Source organism: Centroberyx affinis, unplaced genomic scaffold, assembly GCF_046629955.1.
Source record: "Centroberyx affinis isolate AG114_WGS23_722 - 3 ecotype Tasmania unplaced genomic scaffold, CSIRO-AGI_Caff_v1 ptg000335l_1, whole genome shotgun sequence".
In the NCBI taxonomy this organism is placed as follows: Eukaryota; Metazoa; Chordata; class Actinopteri; order Beryciformes; family Berycidae; genus Centroberyx; species Centroberyx affinis.
This window is the reverse complement of record NW_027279010.1, coordinates 53,024-75,599: the sequence shown is the minus strand read 5'-3', so window position 1 is coordinate 75,599 and position 22,576 is coordinate 53,024. Positions and strand designations below refer to the sequence as shown.

General features: G+C 43.7%; 2 protein-coding genes across 4 annotated transcripts; both read right to left on the bottom strand.

Moving 5' to 3' along the window:
• Positions 1-523: 523 nt before the first annotated feature.
• dvl2 (dishevelled segment polarity protein 2) lies at positions 524-18,025 on the bottom strand. Of its 3 annotated transcripts, none has more exons than XM_071515285.1 (15): positions 17,576-18,025; positions 14,295-14,364; positions 11,911-12,065; positions 9,916-10,025; positions 9,517-9,646; positions 8,845-8,935; positions 8,442-8,511; positions 8,000-8,139; positions 7,475-7,551; positions 7,276-7,343; positions 6,993-7,127; positions 6,308-6,439; positions 5,123-5,299; positions 3,530-3,754; positions 524-2,546 (listed from the first exon to the last, which is right to left on the bottom strand). In XM_071515285.1, exons 1-15 carry the CDS (start codon positions 17,734-17,736, stop codon positions 1,987-1,989), a joined length of 2,301 nt encoding a protein of 766 aa, XP_071371386.1. In that variant the 5' UTR covers positions 17,737-18,025; the 3' UTR covers positions 524-1,986. The 3 variants fall into 3 exon arrangements, with proteins under 3 accessions (XP_071371386.1, XP_071371387.1, XP_071371388.1); XM_071515286.1 differs by having other exon boundaries at positions 5,132-5,299; positions 11,911-12,035; XM_071515287.1 differs by having other exon boundaries at positions 5,132-5,299; positions 7,044-7,127; positions 11,911-12,035.
• Positions 18,026-19,977: 1,952 nt separating this feature from the next.
• Positions 19,978-20,631, bottom strand: LOC139641058 (RING finger protein 228). Its single transcript, XM_071515290.1, has one exon. It carries the CDS (start codon positions 20,629-20,631, stop codon positions 19,978-19,980), a length of 654 nt encoding a protein of 217 aa, XP_071371391.1.
• Positions 20,632-22,576: the final 1,945 nt, after the last annotated feature.

The window sequence follows — 22,576 nt, the reverse complement described above, 5'->3', positions numbered from 1 at the left end:
AAGATATTGGATTAACGCTGAATTTCAGCATTTCCTGTTTACCTTTTTATGATGATTATCATACGAAACAAGCAGTGAAAAGCCTATCAAAGCTATGTAATTTGAATAAATAAAATGTGCTAAACTGCGACACCACAACTGACTGAAAATAAATCATAATGCAGAACAGTTTCCAAGCCACAAACCTGTGATGCCAAACCAATGTGCAGTGTCAGAAAACCCATGGTCATATTCTGTCTGGTTCAAAACTGTTAAATCATATATGAAGTCTTATTATCCAGAAATTACTTTAGTGTACAAATGTATCTGTATCCAAATCTGTGTCTGAGCCAAAGCAAGTCATGGAATACACCTAGATAACATAACAGATTAATCTTCATTCTCTGGTTGTGGGAGATGTACATGTTCACCAATATTCACCAATATTCCTTTAAACCATTAAAAAACTTGAGATTCTTGAGAGTCCCCCTTTTGAAATAAATATAAATCAGAATAGTATATAAGTATCAAATTTATTCTCAAATACACAAACAAAGGTGACAATATGAAATCAAAAAATGTGACACTGTCAATGTCATTCTTTTGAAATGTTGACTCTTCATTTAGCACCTTATGGTTCGGTTATACATGATCTATATAGTCACTCATACAAAAATGAAATGGTTGAATAATGTGAGTCAGTAACATACAATATGCACGGGGAGCTGGGGCATTTGGATCACAGTCACTTACATTGTTTGCAATCCTAAAGTACCGCTGTCAGTATCTTCTCTCCCTCACCTTAGTACCTTTAACCCTCCGCAGTCCCATACAGAATAACATGGTACTCTTCACAATAATGGTCATTTGACGACTAGGCCTAGACAGTGATTACTAAACACAAGTTCGCCCGACATTTTTGGACCTATTTTCTTTCACATTAGAACTCACTATCCTGTATTGTTGCATTTACATGGGAGTAGTAGATATATACAAAGAAGTTCATTGTAAAACGATGCTGGAACACTAAATCTTCCAAAGTTATTTTGTGTACCCTTAAGAGTGAAAGTGTCTCATAAAAATGTGAAGAGTAAGGCACTCGATATACTCCTGTGTTGCCAGCAAATCTAGCGAATTGATACAAGCACGTACTTTCATGATGATGTCCATTTCAAAATAATAGTGAGTGTGCTGTGATGCCAGCAAATCTGACAAATTGATCCAAACATGTACTTTCAGGATCATATCCTTTTACAAGTACACAGTCAGTGTACTTGGCACCCTCTAGTGTTAAACTGTGGTCAGTGTGCTTCCTGGTTTGGCAGCTCTGAGATCAGACTACAGCACTGATTTAGGATCTGATTCCTCTCCTTAAAAATTACACTTAACGGTTTTGGGGGATTGCAAATCAGAGTCTTGATCAGCTCATATAGGCATTCTACTCCCAATTAGCCAAATACTGTATTGATACTTCATTAAAAGACCACTACTGTTTCCCTTGACCTAGTCTGCTGTTACAACTCAGTTAAAAAACACACACTGCCCAACAGAAAGAAGTGCAAGAGCCACAAATAAACCAATACACAGTATGACTGTGGACATGAGGCTGAGCACCAACTTTTAGTTTGCTTACAAGTTGCAGACATCAGAAAGTGGGTAGTGTGTTTCTGCTCTCAGGTTTGAAAAAGTGATTGTGTATTCTATAGTTACTTGGAAAAGGGGAAACAACTAGACTTTGTGTACAAATGTGGTAAGACCATATCCTACATTAACTGTGTAAAGAAATACTTTGATGTTTTCTTATTTTCTCTCTCAATGTTAAACCCTGTTCTCACCAAATTTGTAACAAGCGCCCTCAATCCAATAGGCCCCTTGTGAGCTCAAAAGCTACCACCAGATACTCATCAAAACAAGTGGAAATCGCACACTAGCTAGTAGCTTCACATGAATGGTCACTCACACCAAGACAGACAAAACAAAAAAACTTCCAGCCCATTTTCCCTCCGACTACATGACATCCACGAAGAACTCGCTGGGGTTGCCCATGGCCAGATGAAAAGACTGGCGCGAGGCAGTCAGCTCTGGGGGTACGGAGCCGAGGTCACGGGTGGGCGGGGCTCCGGGAGGGCCTCCTGGGGTGGAGGAGGGGGGCGGGGGTAGGGCCGGGTGCATGGGGGCTGCGGTCAGCTGCTGGGAGTGGGGAAGAGCGTGAGCGGGTCCCATGGCCGGGTGCGGGTGCTGGGGTACCATCATCACCATCATGGGGTTGTAGGGCAGCGGGATGCCCGGCGGGTAGGGCGACATGTGGGGCGGCTGGGGCAGGCGGTGGTGATGCGAGCGCTGGGAGGAGGCGTGGCTGTGCTCGCTGGGAGTGGCCGAGCCGTGGCCACGCCTCAGGCTGCTGCGGGTGGAGTATTCCGATTCGCTGCCGCTGCCGGAGCGAGAGTCGGCCCCTCCCCCTTCTCCGCCACCACCGGAGGGGGATTTCTCTCCTCCCCCCACGGTGCTGCCAGGACCTTTACTGTTGCGGCGCCCCTCACTTCTCGTCGACCCACTGCTTCGGCTCCCTGGGGGCAGAAACACACAGTTGTAAGACTGGATCTAAACAGGTTTGATCAGGACAGTTCAGTTGGCTTTGATGTCTAAAACTTGTACCTTCCTCAGTCAAAGGCTATGTTCAGACTGCAGGCAAAAGTGGCCCAAATCTGTTTTTTTTTGCTCATAATGTGACGTAGATCTGTTTTTTGTCATAACAGTGCGAACAGCACAAATCACATGGAATCTGATCTTTTCAATTCTGATTTGGGCCACTTTCATATGTGGTCCTAAATCAGATACAGGTCTGATTTTTTGCAATGCGACCTCAGTCTGAACAGTCATATCGGAATTCATGCGACTTTTACGTCACTCTAGATCGACATTCGTCACAGTTCTGCGCTGGCGGGAGTCACTCGGTGAATACAAACATGGAAGACAGCTGCGATGGAGGTAGTCAGTGGAAGGACAGTGAGGTGTTAGACCTCATAAGTATTTGGGGGGAAATTTTGGATGAAATCTGTTTCAGTGAAGCCATTCATGTCACAATCCCACCATTCCTGGCTCCGACTCCACATCCACACACAGCTCCGTACAGAAGTAGCAGCCGTTGCTCCACAAAAAGCCATAATTAAAAATTTGGCTCTCTTTCTCCTCATCCTTGTTATCATCTGCTCACGAATTCGCTGGCTTCCACTGCACATCAACTTGTAAATGAAACCGTAAACGCTGACTTCAGTGGCCTCCATGTTTACTTCCGTATGACAGCGTGCTGCGTGTGACGTCTTTGTTATTGTTCTTTTGCGCATGTGGGTCAGTTCAGGACCGTGACCAGTTCACACTGGAATCTGATATTGGCCACATTTAAAAAATAATGTGAACAGCCAAACAAAAAAATCAGATCTGAGCAATAAATCCGAATTGAGCACTAAAATCTCAAAGCAGATCTAAAAATGACTTTGCTTTAGCACCACAGGTGGGTGTTTTTACTGATCTAATCACTGTCCATGCTCACCTTCGCTGTGCTGGCTGCCGGTGCTGCCGGGGGCGTAGCTGTAGCTGGTGAGCTCGTGGTAGGGAGGTGGCTGGCTGGAATAGGGATGTGTAGGGTAGGGCTGGTAGGGGAAGGTGTGCATCAGAGGCCACGGGGACGCCCCAGGGAGGGGCAGGGGGGCCAGGGTGTCCTGGTCCGAGGCCCCACTGGAGCCGTCGTTATCATTCAGGGACAGGTTGGCCATGTCTTGGTGAGAGAGAGAGAGGGAAGGAGATGAACACAGGAGGGAGAGAAAGACAAAGTTAGAATAGAAAATAGGCTAAGTTAAGGCTAATGTGCAGTTCACCTCTGTTGAGGAGGAAATGGAAAAGTACCTATACTAAGCAACATTCCTATATGCTTACTTAATATGTAACCTTTGACCCATATTTAGACAGTAAGTGCCTAAAACTCAAGAATACCGACTGCTTCACCATTATAAGATTAAACTCTAAAGTAACATCTTGTGTGTTTCTCACAGAACTGTGAGCCTGGAATGTGCAAATGCCCAAATCTCATAGATAACATTGCCAAAATATGAACTTGTTTTCTTCTAGAGGAAGGTGGTCACCTCTTATTATGCATCTCAAGTGCTAGAACTATAATTATCATTGGTTGTTCAGTCTTGTTCATATGACCTTATACTTTTTTGACCAATAGCTTTATTATATTCTATCTGTATTAACATAATCATAAATATTCAACACTATAAAACTCTGTGTAATTGGCTCCCAACCTGCAGATTGCATAAACCTGTCAAACTGCCACTCTCTCATCCTGAGTTTTCTTCCACACCTCAACAAGCTGAACAAATAATACTGCTTCTGTAGATAGAATCTACACACTTACAGATATACAGTATGTACACAAAATGTACTTAAATCTTCTTAAATCTAGAGCATCAGATGACACCATTGCATACAGTGACAATAAAGATTTTGTTCCTTCAAATATCCTCCCTAGACACGCATACATTAACGTCTCACAAGCATTTGTACAAAACCAGGAAAGTCAGAATGTAGGAATGTCAGAATGCAAGACAGCCAACAAAAGTGCCAAAGACAGACTGTCACTGTCATGAGGATCGAACTTGCGACATTTTGGTCGAGTAATAATCTCTCTAACCAAGCTTACCCAGCTGTACAGTTTGTTGACCTTAAGGCTTGCTTTGCTTGTTGGAAAACTGCTTTCCAGTGGTCACATGTTTGTGGTGGCAGGGAAGTCTAGTGGTTATAGAAACTTTTCCATAACTTAAACGTCACAGGTTTGACTAGGGCTGGGTGATAATTCAATATTATCGTTTATCGTCTTTCAGTGGAATCATATCGTGATGATATGAAGATATTTTGATATCGTGACACACATATTTAACATGATTTTGCATACATGAACCATATCATGATATATATTAATATCGAGAAAAATCCTTATGATTATCATGATATTGATTTCAACCATATCGCCCAGCCCTAGGTTTGACCCCCGCAACAGCCAATGTGTTGGAATTGTGATTATGCATGACACTCATCCAGATGTCTCTGCCTATGATGTAAATGTTTTTGTTTTTTTACTCACAGTTCTCACAGTCGCTGAAGTCTCCAAAGATGTAGTAGCACTGTTCGGAGAAGGTGATCTTGTTGACGGTGTGTCGGATGAAGCCGGCCTTCAGCAGGTTGCTGGCGTACTTCCTGGCCTCACGGCGGTCCTGGAATCCCTCGATGTGGTGGTACAGCCACTCCACCACATCTGAGCCTGGAGGGGGATGCAGAGAAACTTAGAATACAAACATGTACGGGTATATATGTGTACACACACATACAAAATAGAAATAGCCAAGAGCGTCTTCCGTGAGCACATGCAAAAATGTTACACATACAGATAAAGAACAATGTGTGGTAGGGAGGGCTTTACCTTTGAGCTTTTAACTAGTCAATAGAGTTTTACATGTATGCATTGTCTAGCCATTTAGCCTATTAGGGCCAGGACAGTGGAGGAATTTCAGTTAAATGTGTATATAAATTATACTGTGACTTTATTTCCAACTTTACTGGAGCCTGTATTGAACATCCACTAGGGGAATTTAAGGAGTGTCATAAATTTTGAGTAGCCTACTTTTCCATTGTGCAGTATCTTGGTTTTTCAGAGTCAGTCTTATGTAACAAGAGTGGACATAAGAAAATGCAAAAACTTTTTTCTACTTCCAATATTGTGCAAATTACATAATTTTTAAAAGGAGTACACAGCTACAGAAGGTTGCACAGAATCAGATTATGTAACGCAGGTTAATGCATATAGCTACAGTAATGTGCTGTGACCTATAAAAATACCAGCGTAATGCATACAAATTATGTTATTACAGTTCCATCTTAACAGTAGGTAAATCAGTGAAAAGTACTGGCTAGTAGTAAACTGCTTGCCATTTACATTGTTACCACTTTGGAATGCCTGATGACCTGTAAGCTGCTGGATTTACAGTAAAAAATTCCAAAGCCAAAATTTTAATTCAAAAGTACAAAATGGACAGACGTAGTGTACACAATTACTCCATGTGATTCACTTGCAGGTGATTTCAATTTAACAGACAACATCTTCAGTCAAAACCGGCACTCACATTTGTACTTGGGGGATTTTTTTCCCCCACAAGTCACACGGTTTTAATTCTGGTAACATAATGCCTGCCCTGTAAAGCCCTGCGCGGCACACAGTAGTTCATGAAACTGATGCGCTTCTATTTCCAAGTCTCTACTTTTTATGTCTTACCGAGGAAAGCGTTGGGGATGGTGATCTTCAGCCACATGCGATCCCGGACTTCCAGGCCCGACTCTGGTGAGGCCATGGCCTTGGCAACCGACGCCATGTCAGAGTGCAGTGACAGGTTGAAGTCATCAAAACCTAGAGGGAGCGAGAGAGAAAGGAATAGCACATTAGGAAAGTTGAAGAGGGAGAGGCAGTGAGGTGAAAAGTTAAAGAAATGTAAGAATGATGAGGAGATGAGAGAAGAAGTGGGTGAAAAACAAAGAGGGAAGAGATGGAAGAAGATCAAAGAAAGGAAGGAGGTAGACATCATTTATCATCAAGTGAAATAAAAGCAGCGACAAAAGCAGAAAGACAGATGTGAAAGGCAAGTCTTGCGCCAAGGTCGCAAGGAGATGGATAGGATGGATAGGACTAGACTATAATGGGAAGGAGATACTTTCAAATATTGAAAGGCATTCAGGCTTTGAATGCTGACAGATAGACAAAGAAACTAGGGAAGGTTCACAAATGGAAGATGGATGTAGTTTTGTGAGAGGACTGTATGGATACAAAACGAGAGTTGAAAATAAAGAGAGGCTGAGGAAGAGAAAAGACCGAGGTGGATCACAGCACACAGAAAGTGAGAGAGAGAGAGACAGAGAGAGAGAGAGAGAGATTAGGGAGGCGTAGTGATGGAAGAGGTACTCACGTTCGGTCTCGGTGACGGAGGAGGAGGAGGTGATGGTGCTGAGGGAGGAGCTGCCTGGGTAGGGAGGGTAGGCCCCAGTCAGAGCCACAGAGTGGCTGACCCACGCTGCTGGGTCAATGGGTCGGATCGGCTCATCTACACAGCCAGTTCAGGAGAAAAACAGTTACAGGCCTTAACATTGGTGCCTTGTCTTCTATAGCCAAAAATGACAAATGAATAAATAGAATAGCTGTATTGTCCCAGGCAAGTAGCAAAAGTGGTTTTGAGGCAGTCTGCTACTTACTGCGAGGCAGAGTGAAGTAGCCCTGAGGAGAAGGGTCCCAGCACTTAGCCACCGTGAGGATGATGGGCCTGACAGACACAAGAAGATTAGAATCATCATAATCATCGTTGACCACAAGCAAAGCTCTGTGTACAGACGCAACTGCAGAATCGGTGGTGTGATAATATACAAAGTGCTAAGCCAGAGGCCAGCCACTCACCCTGGCTTGTGTACAATCTCCCTCAGTACCCGTACTGCATCGTCGTTGCTCATATTCTCAAAGTTGATGTCGTTCACCTTGGTGGGTGAAAGCATAAAAAAACAAAGATCTGAGTTCAGACTGACAGGCTATAGCAGTGAGTTAATGCTTTGAGGTTCAGAGGAGATAAGCCATCTAGATCTGTGTTTTCTTTACATTTAGTGGCAGTGGACTCCCGCAGCTGGAAAAATGTAAATACAGTGAAAATTCAACATTTGGCGTTAACAGTTCAGCCCACCCAAATAGTATCAATTACAACTGCACAACTGACCCTATATCATGATATAAGTATCTAAATAAGAGCCCTTCTTAAGCTAGAAAACATACTGTAACTTTTCCTGGAATGGGCCTAGGAGGGTCTCTGAACCAAAAATGCCCCCCCAGCGTTTCTACAGGAAACAGTGATCTAGTTAGTAACGTGAAAGAAACTTTCAACCATGGGTGGTCTTCCATTCCATTTAGGCTCAAGCAGTTTGCCCCCCTCACCTGCAGCAGCATGTCCCCAGGCTCTATGCGTCCGTCTGCGGCCACGGCTCCTCCCTTCATGATGGAGCCAATGTAGATGCCTCCGTCCCCCCTCTCGTTGCTCTGGCCCACAATGCTGATGCCCAGGAAGTTGTACTTCTCTGTGTTGGTGGGAGATGAGGGATAGTGTTGAAGCTACACACATTTGTCTAGAAACAAAAACTTTCCAATGGGTGCAACGCATTTGAGTGCAGTACAATGCCCTGAGTGTGAGTCTAGGGGACTGAACCCACGTATTGATTTCTGAATTATAAACGTTTGGCAATGTGATATCTCATAATTTCATTTTTTGGGAGACACTCCCATTCATGGGAGGGGAGATTTTCTCCTCTTGTTGTGTTCCTCAGCACATCTCAGACAGACTGACATTCAAAGAAAAGAAACCCATTATGAGTGTACTGACCCATGTTGAGCGTGACGGTGATGATGTTGAGGGACATTGTGGAGTCTGTCACACTGCTGAAGGACGAAGCCTGGAGTTGAACAACAGGAAAAATTACCATATGGGATACACAAACACACTGACATAACTCTAAGCTATTTAAAGGAGCCACGATTCTTTCTCAGAGCCAATTACTTAAGTGGCCCCTCACTCTAACCTGAGCATTTGACCATTTTAAATGGATAATTTAGTCAAGAGCAGCAGAGAGCCAGCAGAGTACTCAAGCACACAAATACGAAAGTGGATAGAAACACGCAAATTTAATGGGGTTGCATCAAAAGCAACATGATAAAATGTAAACCACTCTTCATTTGCGATACAAAAATATAACTTAACAGTTAGTGTTAGAGGGGGCTGTACTTACCCTCTCCAGACGCGGGGGGCGCTGTTTCCTGCGTCGGCGGTGGCGTTTGAGAAGCCTGGAGGCTGTGCTCTGCTCTGTTGAGCTGCTGAACCTACAAGTTCAAGGGTCAACAAAGGGTGAAAGGTCAGGAGGGAAACATGTAGACTTAAAACTTTAATAGGCTTGCCTCAGTCCCCTTCACTCTGTGTGTTTGGAGTGCACAAAGATTAGCTAAACGGGAGCCTAATTAAGGATACTTTAGCGGAGATATTTTTTAGCCAATTTGTATCATCTTTTAATGACAAAACTGGCCAAAACAAAAGCAGCACTGACTTCTGTACAAATGTGAAAACAAAAAATAGCATATAATATTAAATAGACTAATTATTATTATTAAATAAGTAACTGATGTGCTATATGAATACATGGATAGCAAACAATTTTTTTGCCAAAAGAAGCAATGCAACTAAGAGACAACTAAACTCCTAGAAAGTGTTACTTATCACAAGTCAGTACATAGTAAGAACTTTCAGCAAGTTTTAATCTCTTGTATTTTTCATGTTGCATTACGCCCCTGTGGGATACATGTAACTCTAAAGGGACTGAATCGATTAGTAGACCCGTTCCTCTTTCTTAAAGACACCCTGTCTTCCTCCTTTGAACCCCTCTTTCCTCCACTCATCCCTCTCTCACCTGCTCATGGTGTCGTCGTCCTCGGAGTCGCAGAAGCTGGTGGTGTCCAGCTCACTGCTCATCACTGTAGTAGAACTCTCGTAGCCCGCTAGGTGGCGCTCCAGGCGACTCTGGCCATTCATACGCGGACCTGCGACACCAGACCAGGAGTCAGAGAGACAGAGGGAGGGTATTCATGTTTGCTCATGTCAATGTTTGCCTTTTCCAGCAAGCTTGTTCTATAGAAGACAAGCATTCTGCAGAAAGTTTTTCACTTCTCTTCATTCCTTGATTATATCACCAGCTATTCATTGCTTGGAAGCTGGGAGCATGCCAAATCTTGATGGCACACCATCCTACATGAGAACATGGGATGTTAGCAGAGCATTTCCACAGACACTGCAATCTGTTGATTCTCACCGTGTTGCTCCATGCCCTCTCTGTGCCGGGGCCTCTCCCTCCTGAAGGAGACTACAGACTCTGTTTCAGTCTGGTCATCCAAGGTCTCCACACTGCCTGCAGCATTGGGACTGTAAAGGTAGAAAGTGGGAGAGGTTAAAAGAATATTTTAAGGATTTAAGGAACAAAATTATTTTACTGCACTCATATCAAGTTATAGTGGATGTTCTAACTGAAATTAAATGTTTCAATAATGACAATATTCGACAATTATTAACAATGGAAAATAAAACTGTATTATATGATTATACATAATTAATTCTGAACCTGTGGTAGCTGCACAAATTAACTTTTCCCCACCAACTACAGAAGCTTGTGAATCCAGAGTTCTAAACAGTTTTAGAATAGAACAGGCTGACTGAATATTATTTTGCCATTTGTCAACTGTATACTCTTTGGCTAAGAGAATGCTTCTGGCTAGCTGTCAAGTCCTCTTTGTACAAGATGAATTTTGCATTGGCATACGCCTTTATTGGACTTCCGTCAGAGTGCAATCATGTTCACTTTTTATGATTTTAGTTTTGTTACAGACACTGTGACTCCAGTTACACTTGTCACTTTAATGCAGTTCTTGACATAAGATATTAGGATCAGGGCAAAAATGCCCTCAAAAATTAGGAGTACCCTTTTTGCATTCCACCCCAAAATGTATTTGTAGAGTTGTCAAGTATTCATGGGACAATGCCACTCCTGTCCCCAATGGCCAATTGTGGGCAATTTGTGACTGAGGGATTGTTTCAAGTGTCTTTTGGGGCGAGAAAAATCGGAAAACAACCAAGCACACAGCTTTAACCAGTATAAAATGTTGGCACCAAGCAGCCAGCAATAGAAGAAAATGCCCCTTCACACAAACCGCTGAGTCAACAAAAAGTACAACAATTAAAATTGTAAAAAACCCAACAATTGAAGGTTGGAAGATGGACTGGTTGGGGACAGACAGAGGAGAGAACAGCCTCATCCTCTTCTGTAAAAACTGCCGGCAGTTTCCAGCAGTAGGAGAGAAATGTGGGACATGTGGTATATTCAGATTTAAAATAAAACAAATCTTAATAGTACAAATTGAGTGTTTATATGCCTTTATGCAATGCAAATGCATTATTTCAAAGTTCCATAAAACTGCCCTGAAAAGGGCCAAAATGCCCCTAAAACTCAGATCAAGAGGCAAATAATGCAGTCTGAAAAAAAACAAAAATCAAATTCTGACAACAATGCAAACCACACCATCTTCTACCTGAAAGACCTGACTTGTACGTGTCCAAATCTGTCACTTAATGCCTCCTGACAGGATCAAATGACAAAGGCTGCATTAATCTGTCAAGTATAACCAGGGTTTAATGGAAGTTACCACAAAGGGGGTCACCCCACTTCCTATAGGGACAGGAAACGTATGACCCACTCATGCAAATCCATCGCGCTGGGGCCGAGGGCCAGTTCACCGACATCACTTACAAAAATAAACCACAAATATCAAATTCAAATACCTCACATCTCCCTTATGGGCCCAGACTGATCCATGACGCAACATGCACATGTCTACCCATCTGATTGAAAACAGTACCCGACACCATAGGAACGGTATGGCATCCTTACATTTCGACAGCACAATATGTTGGAAGCCGTTCCCAGAGCCTGTCGTGTTAATAACAGTGGGCGGCCCAGGCTAAGATCAGGTTCATATGTGCTGTTGTATTCTTGCTAATGGTCGGGAACATGATACTGGGAGAGAATGAGATATTTGGTAGAGATACAGTAGATCTACAGTATTATGACTATGGGAGAGGTGCGGGTGTGTGTTTACTCATGCGTGTGTGTGTGTGTGTTGTGTTTTAAAGTGATGGTAAAATGTGCAGGTTGGAGTGCAGAGGAGTATGAACAGTTCGGGCAACATTGCTGCATCCTCACCTCTTGAGGCAGACATAAATGATTCTAGTGTGTGTATGTGTGTGTGTTGCTCACTGGAAGGATGGTGGTCTGGAGTCTCCAATGCCCCCCGTCCTCTCGGCGGGTGGGGGTGGCAGGGGCGGTGGAGGGGGCGAGGGCTGGGCACACACTTCCACAGGGGGAACCACTGCCACCGGAGGCTCTGCTGCTGGAGCGTCTGAAGATACCAACTGACGAGGAGGAGGGAGGGAGAGGCAGAGAGAGAAAGAAAGAATCCAGGGTAAAAACAAAGAGAGCAGAGAGAGAGGAATAGAAAGGAGAGCATTGCAAGGGAGGTCGAGAAGGAGAAGAGAGCAACAGGAAAGGGAGAGAGAAGGAAGGAAAGTTTTAGGAGAGTGATGGCGTGGAATGTAGAGAAATTGGCACAAGGAAAAAGAGAAAGAGGCGGTGGTACAAATTGGAGTTGAGAGAGGGCAGAGAGAGAGAGGGTGAGAAAAGGAGAGCAATGAAAGGAGGAGGAGGAAGGGAGTGGGGGTTGAGAGAGGAAAAAGGGGTAAGATGTCAATTATTTTGACACGCAAACATCGTACTCTTTTCAGGCTGACGTCTCAAGGGCATTTTGAAACGCTATCCTACACTTAACCTGTCTCTCTTCATTATACAACAAAAGTGCACAAACGTACACACACACACACACATACACATAAGGCAGTACACCTCAACAATTAGGTTGAATGCCACAAGGCATCTAATTACCTGAACCATGCAAACACACACAGTCAGGGAAAGAGATGTAGTTAAGAGCAGTCTACCAAAAATATGGGCCAAAAAAAAAGTTGTGATTTGCCTATTCTATTAACTACATAAATGCAGGAATTTCCCAAAATCCACCCATTGGCATTTCAACTGCAAATTAGTACAGAGAACTTGGAAATGCCTGCACATGCATATGCACATTTCATATTACAATTACAATTAGGCCTGTAAGTTCTGTGCATTTCAGTTCACATAAATAAAGCTTCTATTACGTTGCATTGCCTGTTAAAATAAATTCAACCCAGCAGAGTCTATTGGCCTGCACAGGCTAACGTTCACACTCTATTGAGTCACTCCCCACTCTTTCGTCCCCACTAAAGGCTGTGTGAGTATGAAACACTCGTCTTCTGGGATCTCTCCATCTGTCTTGGAGTGCAGATCACATATCAGTCCCTCTGGTCTCCTCGCTTTGTTCCCCCTCTTTTAATCCTTTCCCTCGTTCTTATGCACTTAACAGATGCTTCAGCCCCAAACCTGCTTATCTGGGCCAAGTCCCAATGTTTTGTCTCCATTCAAATGTAACCTGCAGGGTGGAGTGCGACTGGGCCTTTTTGCTCAAGGGAAAGTTTGAGGATGTATCTGGCAAGTCACTGTACTGAATCTAGCTGGCCAGCTAGTGTATTAATGAACACAATGCAGTTTTATCCACAGTGACAAATCTTTGCCTTCCCCTGCTTTGTTCAGCAAACCGGCGGCCCTATTGGCTCTACATGTTCCACCGGCCGGAGTATCACTGTAATGTGCATATTTGTTAAATCATGTAATGTGTCTGGGAACTTTTGACACCAATATGGTGCCTAGTTCAATTCTGACTTACTTACACTGCCGCAATGTTCTTCCACCTTAAATAAGTCATTTAGTCTAGTAATGAGTCTTAAATCTTACTTTTTCTTAAATCAAGTGAAATAAATCTGGCAATTGGGTGAAATTATTTTATGTTTCCAATGCAGTCTCATACAGTATGTTTCAGGAATTTTCCAGATAATTACATCTTGAATCAAGACAGATCACTCCACTAGTATCAAGTTAATCACTTGATTCAGTAGTTCATTTGTATTTTAACCAAAACAAATAAAAAAAAGATTTAATGAATGTTAAGATGAACATTTTTTAGACTGAGTCACTATAGCCAATAGCAAAGTTTAGCTACAGTCTGTGGCTGTAGTTCCAAGGATATTTCACCCATAGATATTTTGCCCTTTTCCTACTGCTCCAACCTGACTTGCCTATTAAATCTGGTTCAGGTTTCACACTCTTTCCAGGAAATCATTTCCAAGATATTTTTGACCAAACTGTGCAAGAATACAATGGATCTGAAAAGTCTGCAATGTTGCAACATGAGACACAATTATAAAACTTTAGTTACCGAAATCTCAAATTAAGTTACTTTATTTTATGGCTGCTGATTAGACAAGATAATTAGTTTGAAGGAGGTCTGGGGGAATGCAGAGGAAAGTTTCCGAAAAACAGCCTCTAGCTGATCATTTTGGCTGACTTTTGAGATAAAGGCCAGGTCTCCAAATTTCCTGGGAAACCTTGGTGGTAAGTTATTTACAGTAAGTCATTTACCGATTTAAAGTAATGGTAGCCAATAACCCCCCACCCCGAAATGTATTAAAAACATCCCGTTTGTTATGTCTTACCCATGACACTACTCTGCCGTTGAAACATGGCAGCTTGGCACTCTCATCGGAAATCTCTTCCTTCACCACCCTGAAAAGGAAAGAGAGAGACAGAGTAAACAACTAGGGTTTATTACTGACATGAATCAGCACAGCATATATTGGGGGTAAAGAGTAAACACCCCTAAGCTTGCTTCCTCCTGTACGTGAGAGACGCTGTGCAAGTGGAATTTCTTCTGCTAAAGCCATGAACTAAAACACACACATTCTTGCCGTTTTTGTGCCTCTTCCGCAAATTACCGCGCATCATCACCAAAACATGCATGCACACACAATCCGCTTAACAATAACCACCTTTCAGTAACCACCACTACTAGGCCTAGCCTCCACATGGCCAAAGATCTTTCAAGACAGCACATCCGTCTGGCTGTTAGTTCCTGCTCCATCCTCTTCCTCCCATGTTTGTCAGAAATACAAACATTCAGCTTTGGCCGTGTAATTCCTCCCCAGCAGCCTGCCACTATGTTATTACAGTAGTTTACTGGGACAGGAGCTGGGCACAAGTGCTACAAAGAGGGACGCTCGGCTGCTCCAACTCCTTAAGGTTTTTTTCAGCTTTGTTTGCCACCGTGCCTCCTCCTTATGTGCGCGAGAGTCGGTCAGGCTCCACTGGGGTTTCGTAAGCAGCTGTTGAGAGCTGGTTTTGTGGGTGAGTGTTAGCATACGGCCAGATTGTTGTGGGCACTGGGGACGAATTGTTGCGGGAAGTCTGTGTGTTATGTGTGTGTGTGTGTGTGTGGCTACTGAATGTTAGTTAACAAACTGTCTTTCCTCCAGCCGATCTAATTCACTTTTTCCCCTCACACTCTACAAGGAATTGCATCCAGGAAGCAGACAAACAGATGCAACATTCTGCCCCTGAGAGAGTAATTGTCTTCATACCTTAGCCCTCCAAACAAACAAGTGACCACAGTCAGAGCCATTTCACACACACTCTAAAATGCCCCGAATAACACACAAACAGCCCCCAAATATGCTGCGTCCTGCTGGAATTCTAAAACCTGAATTTTTTTACCCCCACTTCCCTCTTCTTCCTCTCCTCCCTCAGTACCGTTAATCCCCTCAGACCCCAAACACCCACCCACACAGCATCTCTTTTCTGGCCATTCACTAATCTCGCCAATACAATTCCCTGATCCCCCCCCTGCTAACACATGCACACAGCAGAATATCCAATACCTCTAAGCATACACCACCCCACTCTGTCTCTCCCTCTTTCTCCCTGTTGATTCTGCCCCAGACACCCAGCAAATGGCCTCCGTCCAGCCCCAGGTTCCCCACACCAGTCCTGGCCTGGCCTGCTCTGCTCCCTGGATCTCCCCCCTGCCACACACACAGCTCTGGTCGACAGCTGGCCTCATACTGGAGCAAATGAAAACACACTCTATTACACACTCCTGGGCCGGAGGGGGGAAAAATGTCCCGGCTTTGATTGGACAGCTGACTCAGAGCTATGTTTGAAATTTTTCATCTGAACTCAGTCGGAGATATTCAGATGAGAGAGTGCAATGCCAGGCTGTGCAAAGTTATGTCGAGAACTGGGAATCTTTCTGCCATATTCTCTTTGAGAGCGGCTTGCCCATCGTCTCGAGAGTTTCACGTGGGTGCTTCTTTTGAGATCTGATATTTTTGCATCTGAAAAAACACTAACATTGTGTGCTCATTTACCAGTAAACAGTAAACCATCCCTGAAATAGGAAAGCTGGCTTGGAAACTACATTGTTGAATTTGGTGAGGCTAGTCAAATTAGATTATCTGACACAGAGCATTTCACAGTGTCAAAAGAAGGGCACAACAGATATCACTGCACCCATAACACTTGCAGCTATTGGCTTTTCAGTTATCGGGTGCATTTTTTCCACAGATAACCCATTAATTGTAGCATAAAAATAATTCTGCACCGTCACTGCAAATACACAAAAAAATGCATTTCATTTAACTTTGAAAAGGCACCGTTCTATTAAATAAACCTCAGTAGATCTATGTATGCTTGTTTAAGAAGACTGTAGGCATTCCTTATGTCTAGTAAGAGGTATTTCCCGCTAGAAGACATCCTAATTATTGTTACTTATGTCTTACAGCAGCCCTAATCCACGATTTGAATAAAGTTTTGAGGGATAGCCTAGGCCTACTTTCCAAAGCCACTATCATTCTCACAACCTCAAGAAAACTCGCAACCTCGAGAAAGACTATCTTTCTCACAGCAAGTCAATCATTTCGGATATTGCTGATTTTACAACCCAATTATGCACATCAGAAGCAAATCTCCTGAGCCCTGAAGCCCTTGTCAAAAGTCAACCATTTCGTCTTGGCGTTGGAGCTGATATTGCTGCTACCTTGGCATAGCCTTGATGGTGCCATCCAAAGAGGAAAGAGGAAAATATAGCCCAGGCTTAATACTCATCCAGGACTACAATGCATTTAACAGAAGCCCTAAGGGTCTCGCTGGGTGAATTAACCACAAACATGCATTCCATTCCAGGAAAATGCACTACAAGCAGCGGCCACCAGAAAAAAAGATTAATTGATAGAGGAGACAGCTCTTTCAAACTGGAGGAGTCTGGGCTGGGAGAAAGGAGAGGGAGGAAGCAGGGGAATGAAAGGGTGGCTGGCAGGCCAAAGTGTTAAAGGGAGACAAAACCCTGGCTTCTCTCCCGAAAGAAAGAAAAGCCGAGGATTTCACAAGATGATGGAGTGAGGGAGGGAGGGATGAGGATTAGGGAAAAGAAAGGCACCCGGGAGAGGGAATGCCTCCTATTGTAATGATGATGTTTTCGTAGAAATGCCCAAGCCTACATGTCCTTAACATTTATACGTAGATAGCACTTGGATATTCATCACCCGTTATTATTCCAATAATAGTTTCTGATTGACGATGCGCCGGGTGAATGGCGAGCTGTTTGGATGGCTTCATTCAAGTTTATTCTCCCTTCCTCCCCCCCGTTGACAAATATGCGACAGCCGTTCACAAGATTGCATGACTTTTTGACACGCACACACGCATGCATTTCATGAAACTTTTTTTTTTGTACCTGGCCCTTTGTTAGTGTTACAACTTCAGCGCCTCAACGCAGCAAATAATTACAAAAATAATTTTCCCAACTTCCATAAGTTTTTTTTTTCACAGCACCATCGTGCAGCTCTTTAAACTGTTACTAGCTGTTCACAACAAATTCACTTTAATCACTCAAGTTTTGCATGCAAGACCGCAGCTCTTCTCGCGTAAAATCACTGCCACTCACCCGAAGTCCTGGTCCATAGACTTGAAGAAGAATTTGTAGTTTGGCTTGTTCAAGACCTGTTTAAAATCCAACAAAGTAATATTTTCGGCAGGAATGGGTATCTTCACCAGATACGGCGTCTCTTCTTCGTCGATATGATATATTATTTTGGTTTCCGCCATCCCGACTGTTGGTTTTTCCAAGCTGTTCCACAAAAAAAGCTATGAGGCGAGGTAACGTTAACTTAGCTTGTTGGGTAGTTAGCAGTTAAGCTAGGTGGCTAACGAGACGGGAGAGGTGAAACGATGGCCACTGAGTTTTCACTCCGAGCCAGGAGACGCAAAACGTTAAAAGCCTGCTGAAAAGCTTGTTCCAACTTTAGAAAATAAAAAACTCGCATTCCCCTTTTACTTAGGGGCGAAAAACGACGCACACGCTACATTCACACGATCAACTACCAACAACTTTTCCCCCAACAAAAACATACAGGGGAGGGGGTCTAAAAACTTTTCACCACTTTGCGAGCCAACGCGGCGTATGACGTAGTGACGTAGCCCCCCCTTACGCACTCTTCGAGGATGGCCCCCTCACCTTACTGAAAAAAGAAGTGTATAAAGTACATGTAGGTTTTATATATATATATATATATATATATGCGGGAATTACCAACAGAGCATGCAGACAGAGCATGTCTTGTAGACACATTTGTAATTAAATTATTCATTTCTCATTTCTCAAATTCTCATACAAATTTGTTTACTATATCAGCTGTCTTCAATAGTTCTACAGAATATATTTTTAGTAGGCTATGGTTTGGTCATCCTGTCTGATGGGTGGGCGCTTGACTGGGTAAGTAAATGACAGGGCAGATGCACAGTGTACAGGGTTCAAAATGGTGAACATGCTTGCCCCCCCCCCAGTGGGATAATCCAGGCATGCATGATGGACAATTCAACATTAACAAGGACAAAAAAAATCGAAAAGAAAGAAAACTTTGTATCACATTTTTGTGTCACATTCAACCCTTGGATTCCCATCCAAAACTATCTAAAGTTAATAGCTTTAGTCAGGCTACACATACTAGGTTAGTTGTTAAAACTGCACAAGCATCAGGTTATCTTAACTGGGGGAAATCATCTTTGACACAGCACAAAAAGGTCAAATGAGATGGTGAAATCTGTAGATATAGGTACAGATGGACACACGGACAGACAGTCACACACACACACACACACACACACACACACACACACACACACACACACAGCTGTCAAGTTGTCATTTCTTAAAGCCATTCTGTTGAGGCTTTGTAATTAAGTTTTCTTTACCACATGCAGATGAAAATTACTTTGTGGGAAATGATTCTACAAATAACCAAACAAACACACACACACATACCCCCCCCCCCCCCACACACACACACACACACACACACACACACACTATTTTTACCTTTGCAAATTCTTTGGAATTTTCTAACTATAGGCTACACACCTGAAACAAAACAGTGTGCGTGTGTCATACACAAAGAAAGCTTTATTCAGTTCCTAGAGGAAATTCCCTTATTGGCAGAACAGTGTCTCCAGATAAACTGTAATAACATTGTTAAGTAGGACAGGCGAGACACAGGGAACTATAAGAAACATCACGGCTCTGAATTACATGCTTAAGAAACCTTACAGAAGAACCTGCATGGTTTGTTTTTAACTCTTTAATTTACACTTCAGATAATTCAAGTCTGAGTTCAGGTCATCAATTTCTGACTTTACCACTAGAGGGAACTCTTCATCAGTCTATAACTGAAAAAGCAACAAAAGAGGGTTAGTATGAACAGTGATATTGTAATAAATAAAAAAGGTCACCACAAAGTGAACCAACCATTGTAATCAAAAATATATTTCCAGAATAATATTAATTCAATAACATGAATTCATGTTTTATTTTCTCTTAAAATAGGTTACCCTGTTTCCATGATTCAGTCTGATGCCACTTACTAAAGAGTATATCATGATTTTAGATCAAGAAGTATATCTGCTATGAAAAAAAGGTAAATGCTATATAAAATGATGGGTAAACCCTCGACTACATCCTTGAGTTTAAAAACAACAACCCAAATGCACACCAGCAACAATTGACGAAAAAATACCAATAATATGTTAGATGCAAAACTGATGGAAACCTGTGATTATTATGATTCTCTTCAAATAGTAGCAGTAAATAAAGATCGTTTACAAACTACAGAACTGATAATTGATCAAATTATGAGGTATTAGGTATTAGATAGGCCTTTTGGAATACATACACATCCCTCTGCCTTTCTTTCCTTGGCAAGGAAACATCAAGAAAAGCAGGGGATGAAAAGTGTATTTGTATTTTATTTATACTGGGACTGATCTGGAGAGCCTCCCCTTGCTCTGCCACCCTCATCTGTTGAAGAGATTGGGCCCAAACACCACCCCGATCACGCAGGTGATCACAAACAGCACCCAGAAGATGAGCGCCAGCAGCTGCACGCAGAGGAGCGTCTTCTTGTGCTGCTGCATCACCTCCACCTCTCCCACCAGGCCCGGCGCGGTGCCGCGCAGCCTGTCCGGGTGCATCTGCTGCACCCGGAGGCTGACGGTGGGCAGGATGATGAAGCGGGTGTCCCGGCTGTCCGCCTCCAGGGAGAGCACGATCCTCTGGGTGACGGTGGCCAGGCGGGCCGCCATCGTCACCGGCAGGCGGAAGGCCATGGGGGGCAGCCTGGCCAGGATGACAGAGTTGCAGGGCAGGGACAGGGCGTCCCCGGTCTCCAGCGGGGTGAGGTGGCGGCAGAGCGGGCAGGGGATGGCCGGCGGGCTGCGGGGGTCCGGGGGCTCGCAGGGGCAGAGCTGGATCCTCTGGAGGCACTCGGTGCAGAAGACGTGGAGGCACTCCAGCATCCGGGGGCATTTGTTGTACTGGTTGTACTCCTGGTAACAGATGGGACATTCCACCTCCATGGGCTCCCCAGGGGGTCCAGGGCTGGGGCTGGGTCCCACAGCAGCTGGCTCCCCCTGGTGGGGCGCTGAGGGGGGCGCAGGGTCCCCGGTCATGGTGGGGAGGAGGGGGGAGACAGACGTTGTTGTGGGAGTTTAGGGATGGACGATTTAGCAGTGCTTTTCAGGCACAGAGGATGGTGTAATCTGTAAAGAGAAAACATCTTCAAGATCATCTGCTTTTAACTAAACTATACTCTGAACTACATATGCGTGTAAAGAGTAGCAGAAATAAAGAGAACTCCAGAAGCTTAGCTGGAGTTTAAAAAGCCAGGATCTGCTCCCTTGAGGATGCTGCTGTGTTTCTTCTCAGTTTTATGAAGAGATTCCACAGACCATGACTCATAGCATTCATCCATTTAACCACTCAGCCATCCAGCGTCTAAGCATGCCCCCCCACCACCCCCCCGACCGATGTAGTGGGGGTGTGTGTAGTGTGTGCTAGCCTCCAAGACACACACTCAGCACGTCCAGGAAGTTAGGGTATCAAAACAAAGTTTGAGAGGAGCTGTGACAGGAAGTAATTACTCAGTTTCATGGTACTTTCTGCGTGTGTGTGTGTGTGTGTGCATCTCCACTTTTCTCTGCTCTGATTTGTTTTATTTCAAGTATTTCTCACTAATGATCAGTTAAAATGCCATGGCACCAACAACAAGCCCCGGGCTCAGGAGAAAATGCACACTGCTGAGCTTGGTAGACATGCCAAAGAATTTGCCACCATAAAAAGTGTGTGTGTGTGTGTGTTCAGTTTAGGTATAAATTCCTTGGATCTGATCCAATTACGCTGCTCCAGATATTTGCTGGCCTACACGTGAACAGGAGCCAAATATAAACCCATCAAATGTGACATTTGGAGTATGGCTATTGGTTACAAACAGGGAGCACCCAGTGGGACAGTGTGTGTACATCTTGTTCACCTCACTGCTGTTCTCACCTCTACTCTTTGGAGCAGCCAGTCTGGGAAACACTATTCCTCTCTAAAGCTAATTAGTCATCACATTAGGTCGGTCAATAACAGAACTAAGGGCCAACAAACAGCTTAGTGCATGACTTTCTATAGGTAGCTGCATTAAGGACAGGCCCCAAATACATTAGAAAGTACATATGTTATGCTATTCTGCTGAGTGGATTAACACTGTACCATAGATCCTTATAGGATATGTGATACAACGCATTTGAATGTTTACTGTACAAAAAAACCTGTGAACAAAGCATTAGATGGGCTTTGCTTTACTGACACTTTTTTTTTTCCCTATCTGTTATTCACATGGGACAATACAAGGCAACCCTCTCACACCTGGGGAATTGTTGCTTAGCAAAAGGAGTCTCTTTTGTATTGGCCCATAGCAACAGAAAGTCTGAATCATTTTCCTCATACTTGCACGCAAGCACTTCATGCAGCCAAAGTAAATACTGGGGTTGAAAATATCCTTTTGCCTCAACAATGAGCATATTAATTGATTCCAAATGCACACGATTTGTAATGACAATCCAGCAGTGAAAGAGGAACGTCACAGATGTATGCTGGTCTGATTAAGCAGCGCGGAATGACTGTGTATAAATAAATGACCCTCTTTGTGTCTATGTAGGCCAGCTGTTTGGTTGAGAGTGTAATAGTCCAGGCCGAAACTGGCAGCGCTCCATCACTACGCTCCAAGAAGCAGATAAGAGAGGCACTTACCCGCTGCACACCCCTTTGATCAGGGCGCACTTTGATGCCCACCTCCTTCCCCGGTGTTTTCCCTGGGACACTTCATGTTTCTCATGTTGGTGCAGATCTCATCCTGGCAGGAACTCTTCCTCCCTCTCTGCCTGTGTGTTAACATTAACCACTCACTTGCTTCCTTAATATTCTGTATCCATCTGTGCTGGCTCACTGGTAACCCTTCTGTTTTCTCTCTCTGTCTCTCCTGATTTTTACCCATTCCCTATAGTCATCCTGTCATCTCTCTGTCCCGTCCCCATGAGGGGCCTCTGTGGTTTCCTCAGCAGTAATTAACCC

Bases quoted from the DNA above. Each gene is read 5' to 3' on its own strand.
- dvl2 (XM_071515285.1), bottom strand. From the start codon at position 17,736: ATGGCGGAAACCAAAATAATATATCATATCGACGAAGAAGAGACGCCG. The intron at 9,647-9,915 runs GTGAGAATCAAC...CTGGTGTCGCAG, and splicing joins AGAGGGCATGGAGCAACACG to GTCCGCGTATGAATGGCCAG. The intron at 7,344-7,474 runs GTGAGTGGCTGG...TGTGTCTGTCAG, and splicing joins GAGATTGTACACAAGCCAGG to GCCCATCATCCTCACGGTGG.
- LOC139641058 (XM_071515290.1), bottom strand. From the start codon at position 20,631: ATGACCGGGGACCCTGCGCCCCCCTCAGCGCCCCACCAGGGGGAGCCA.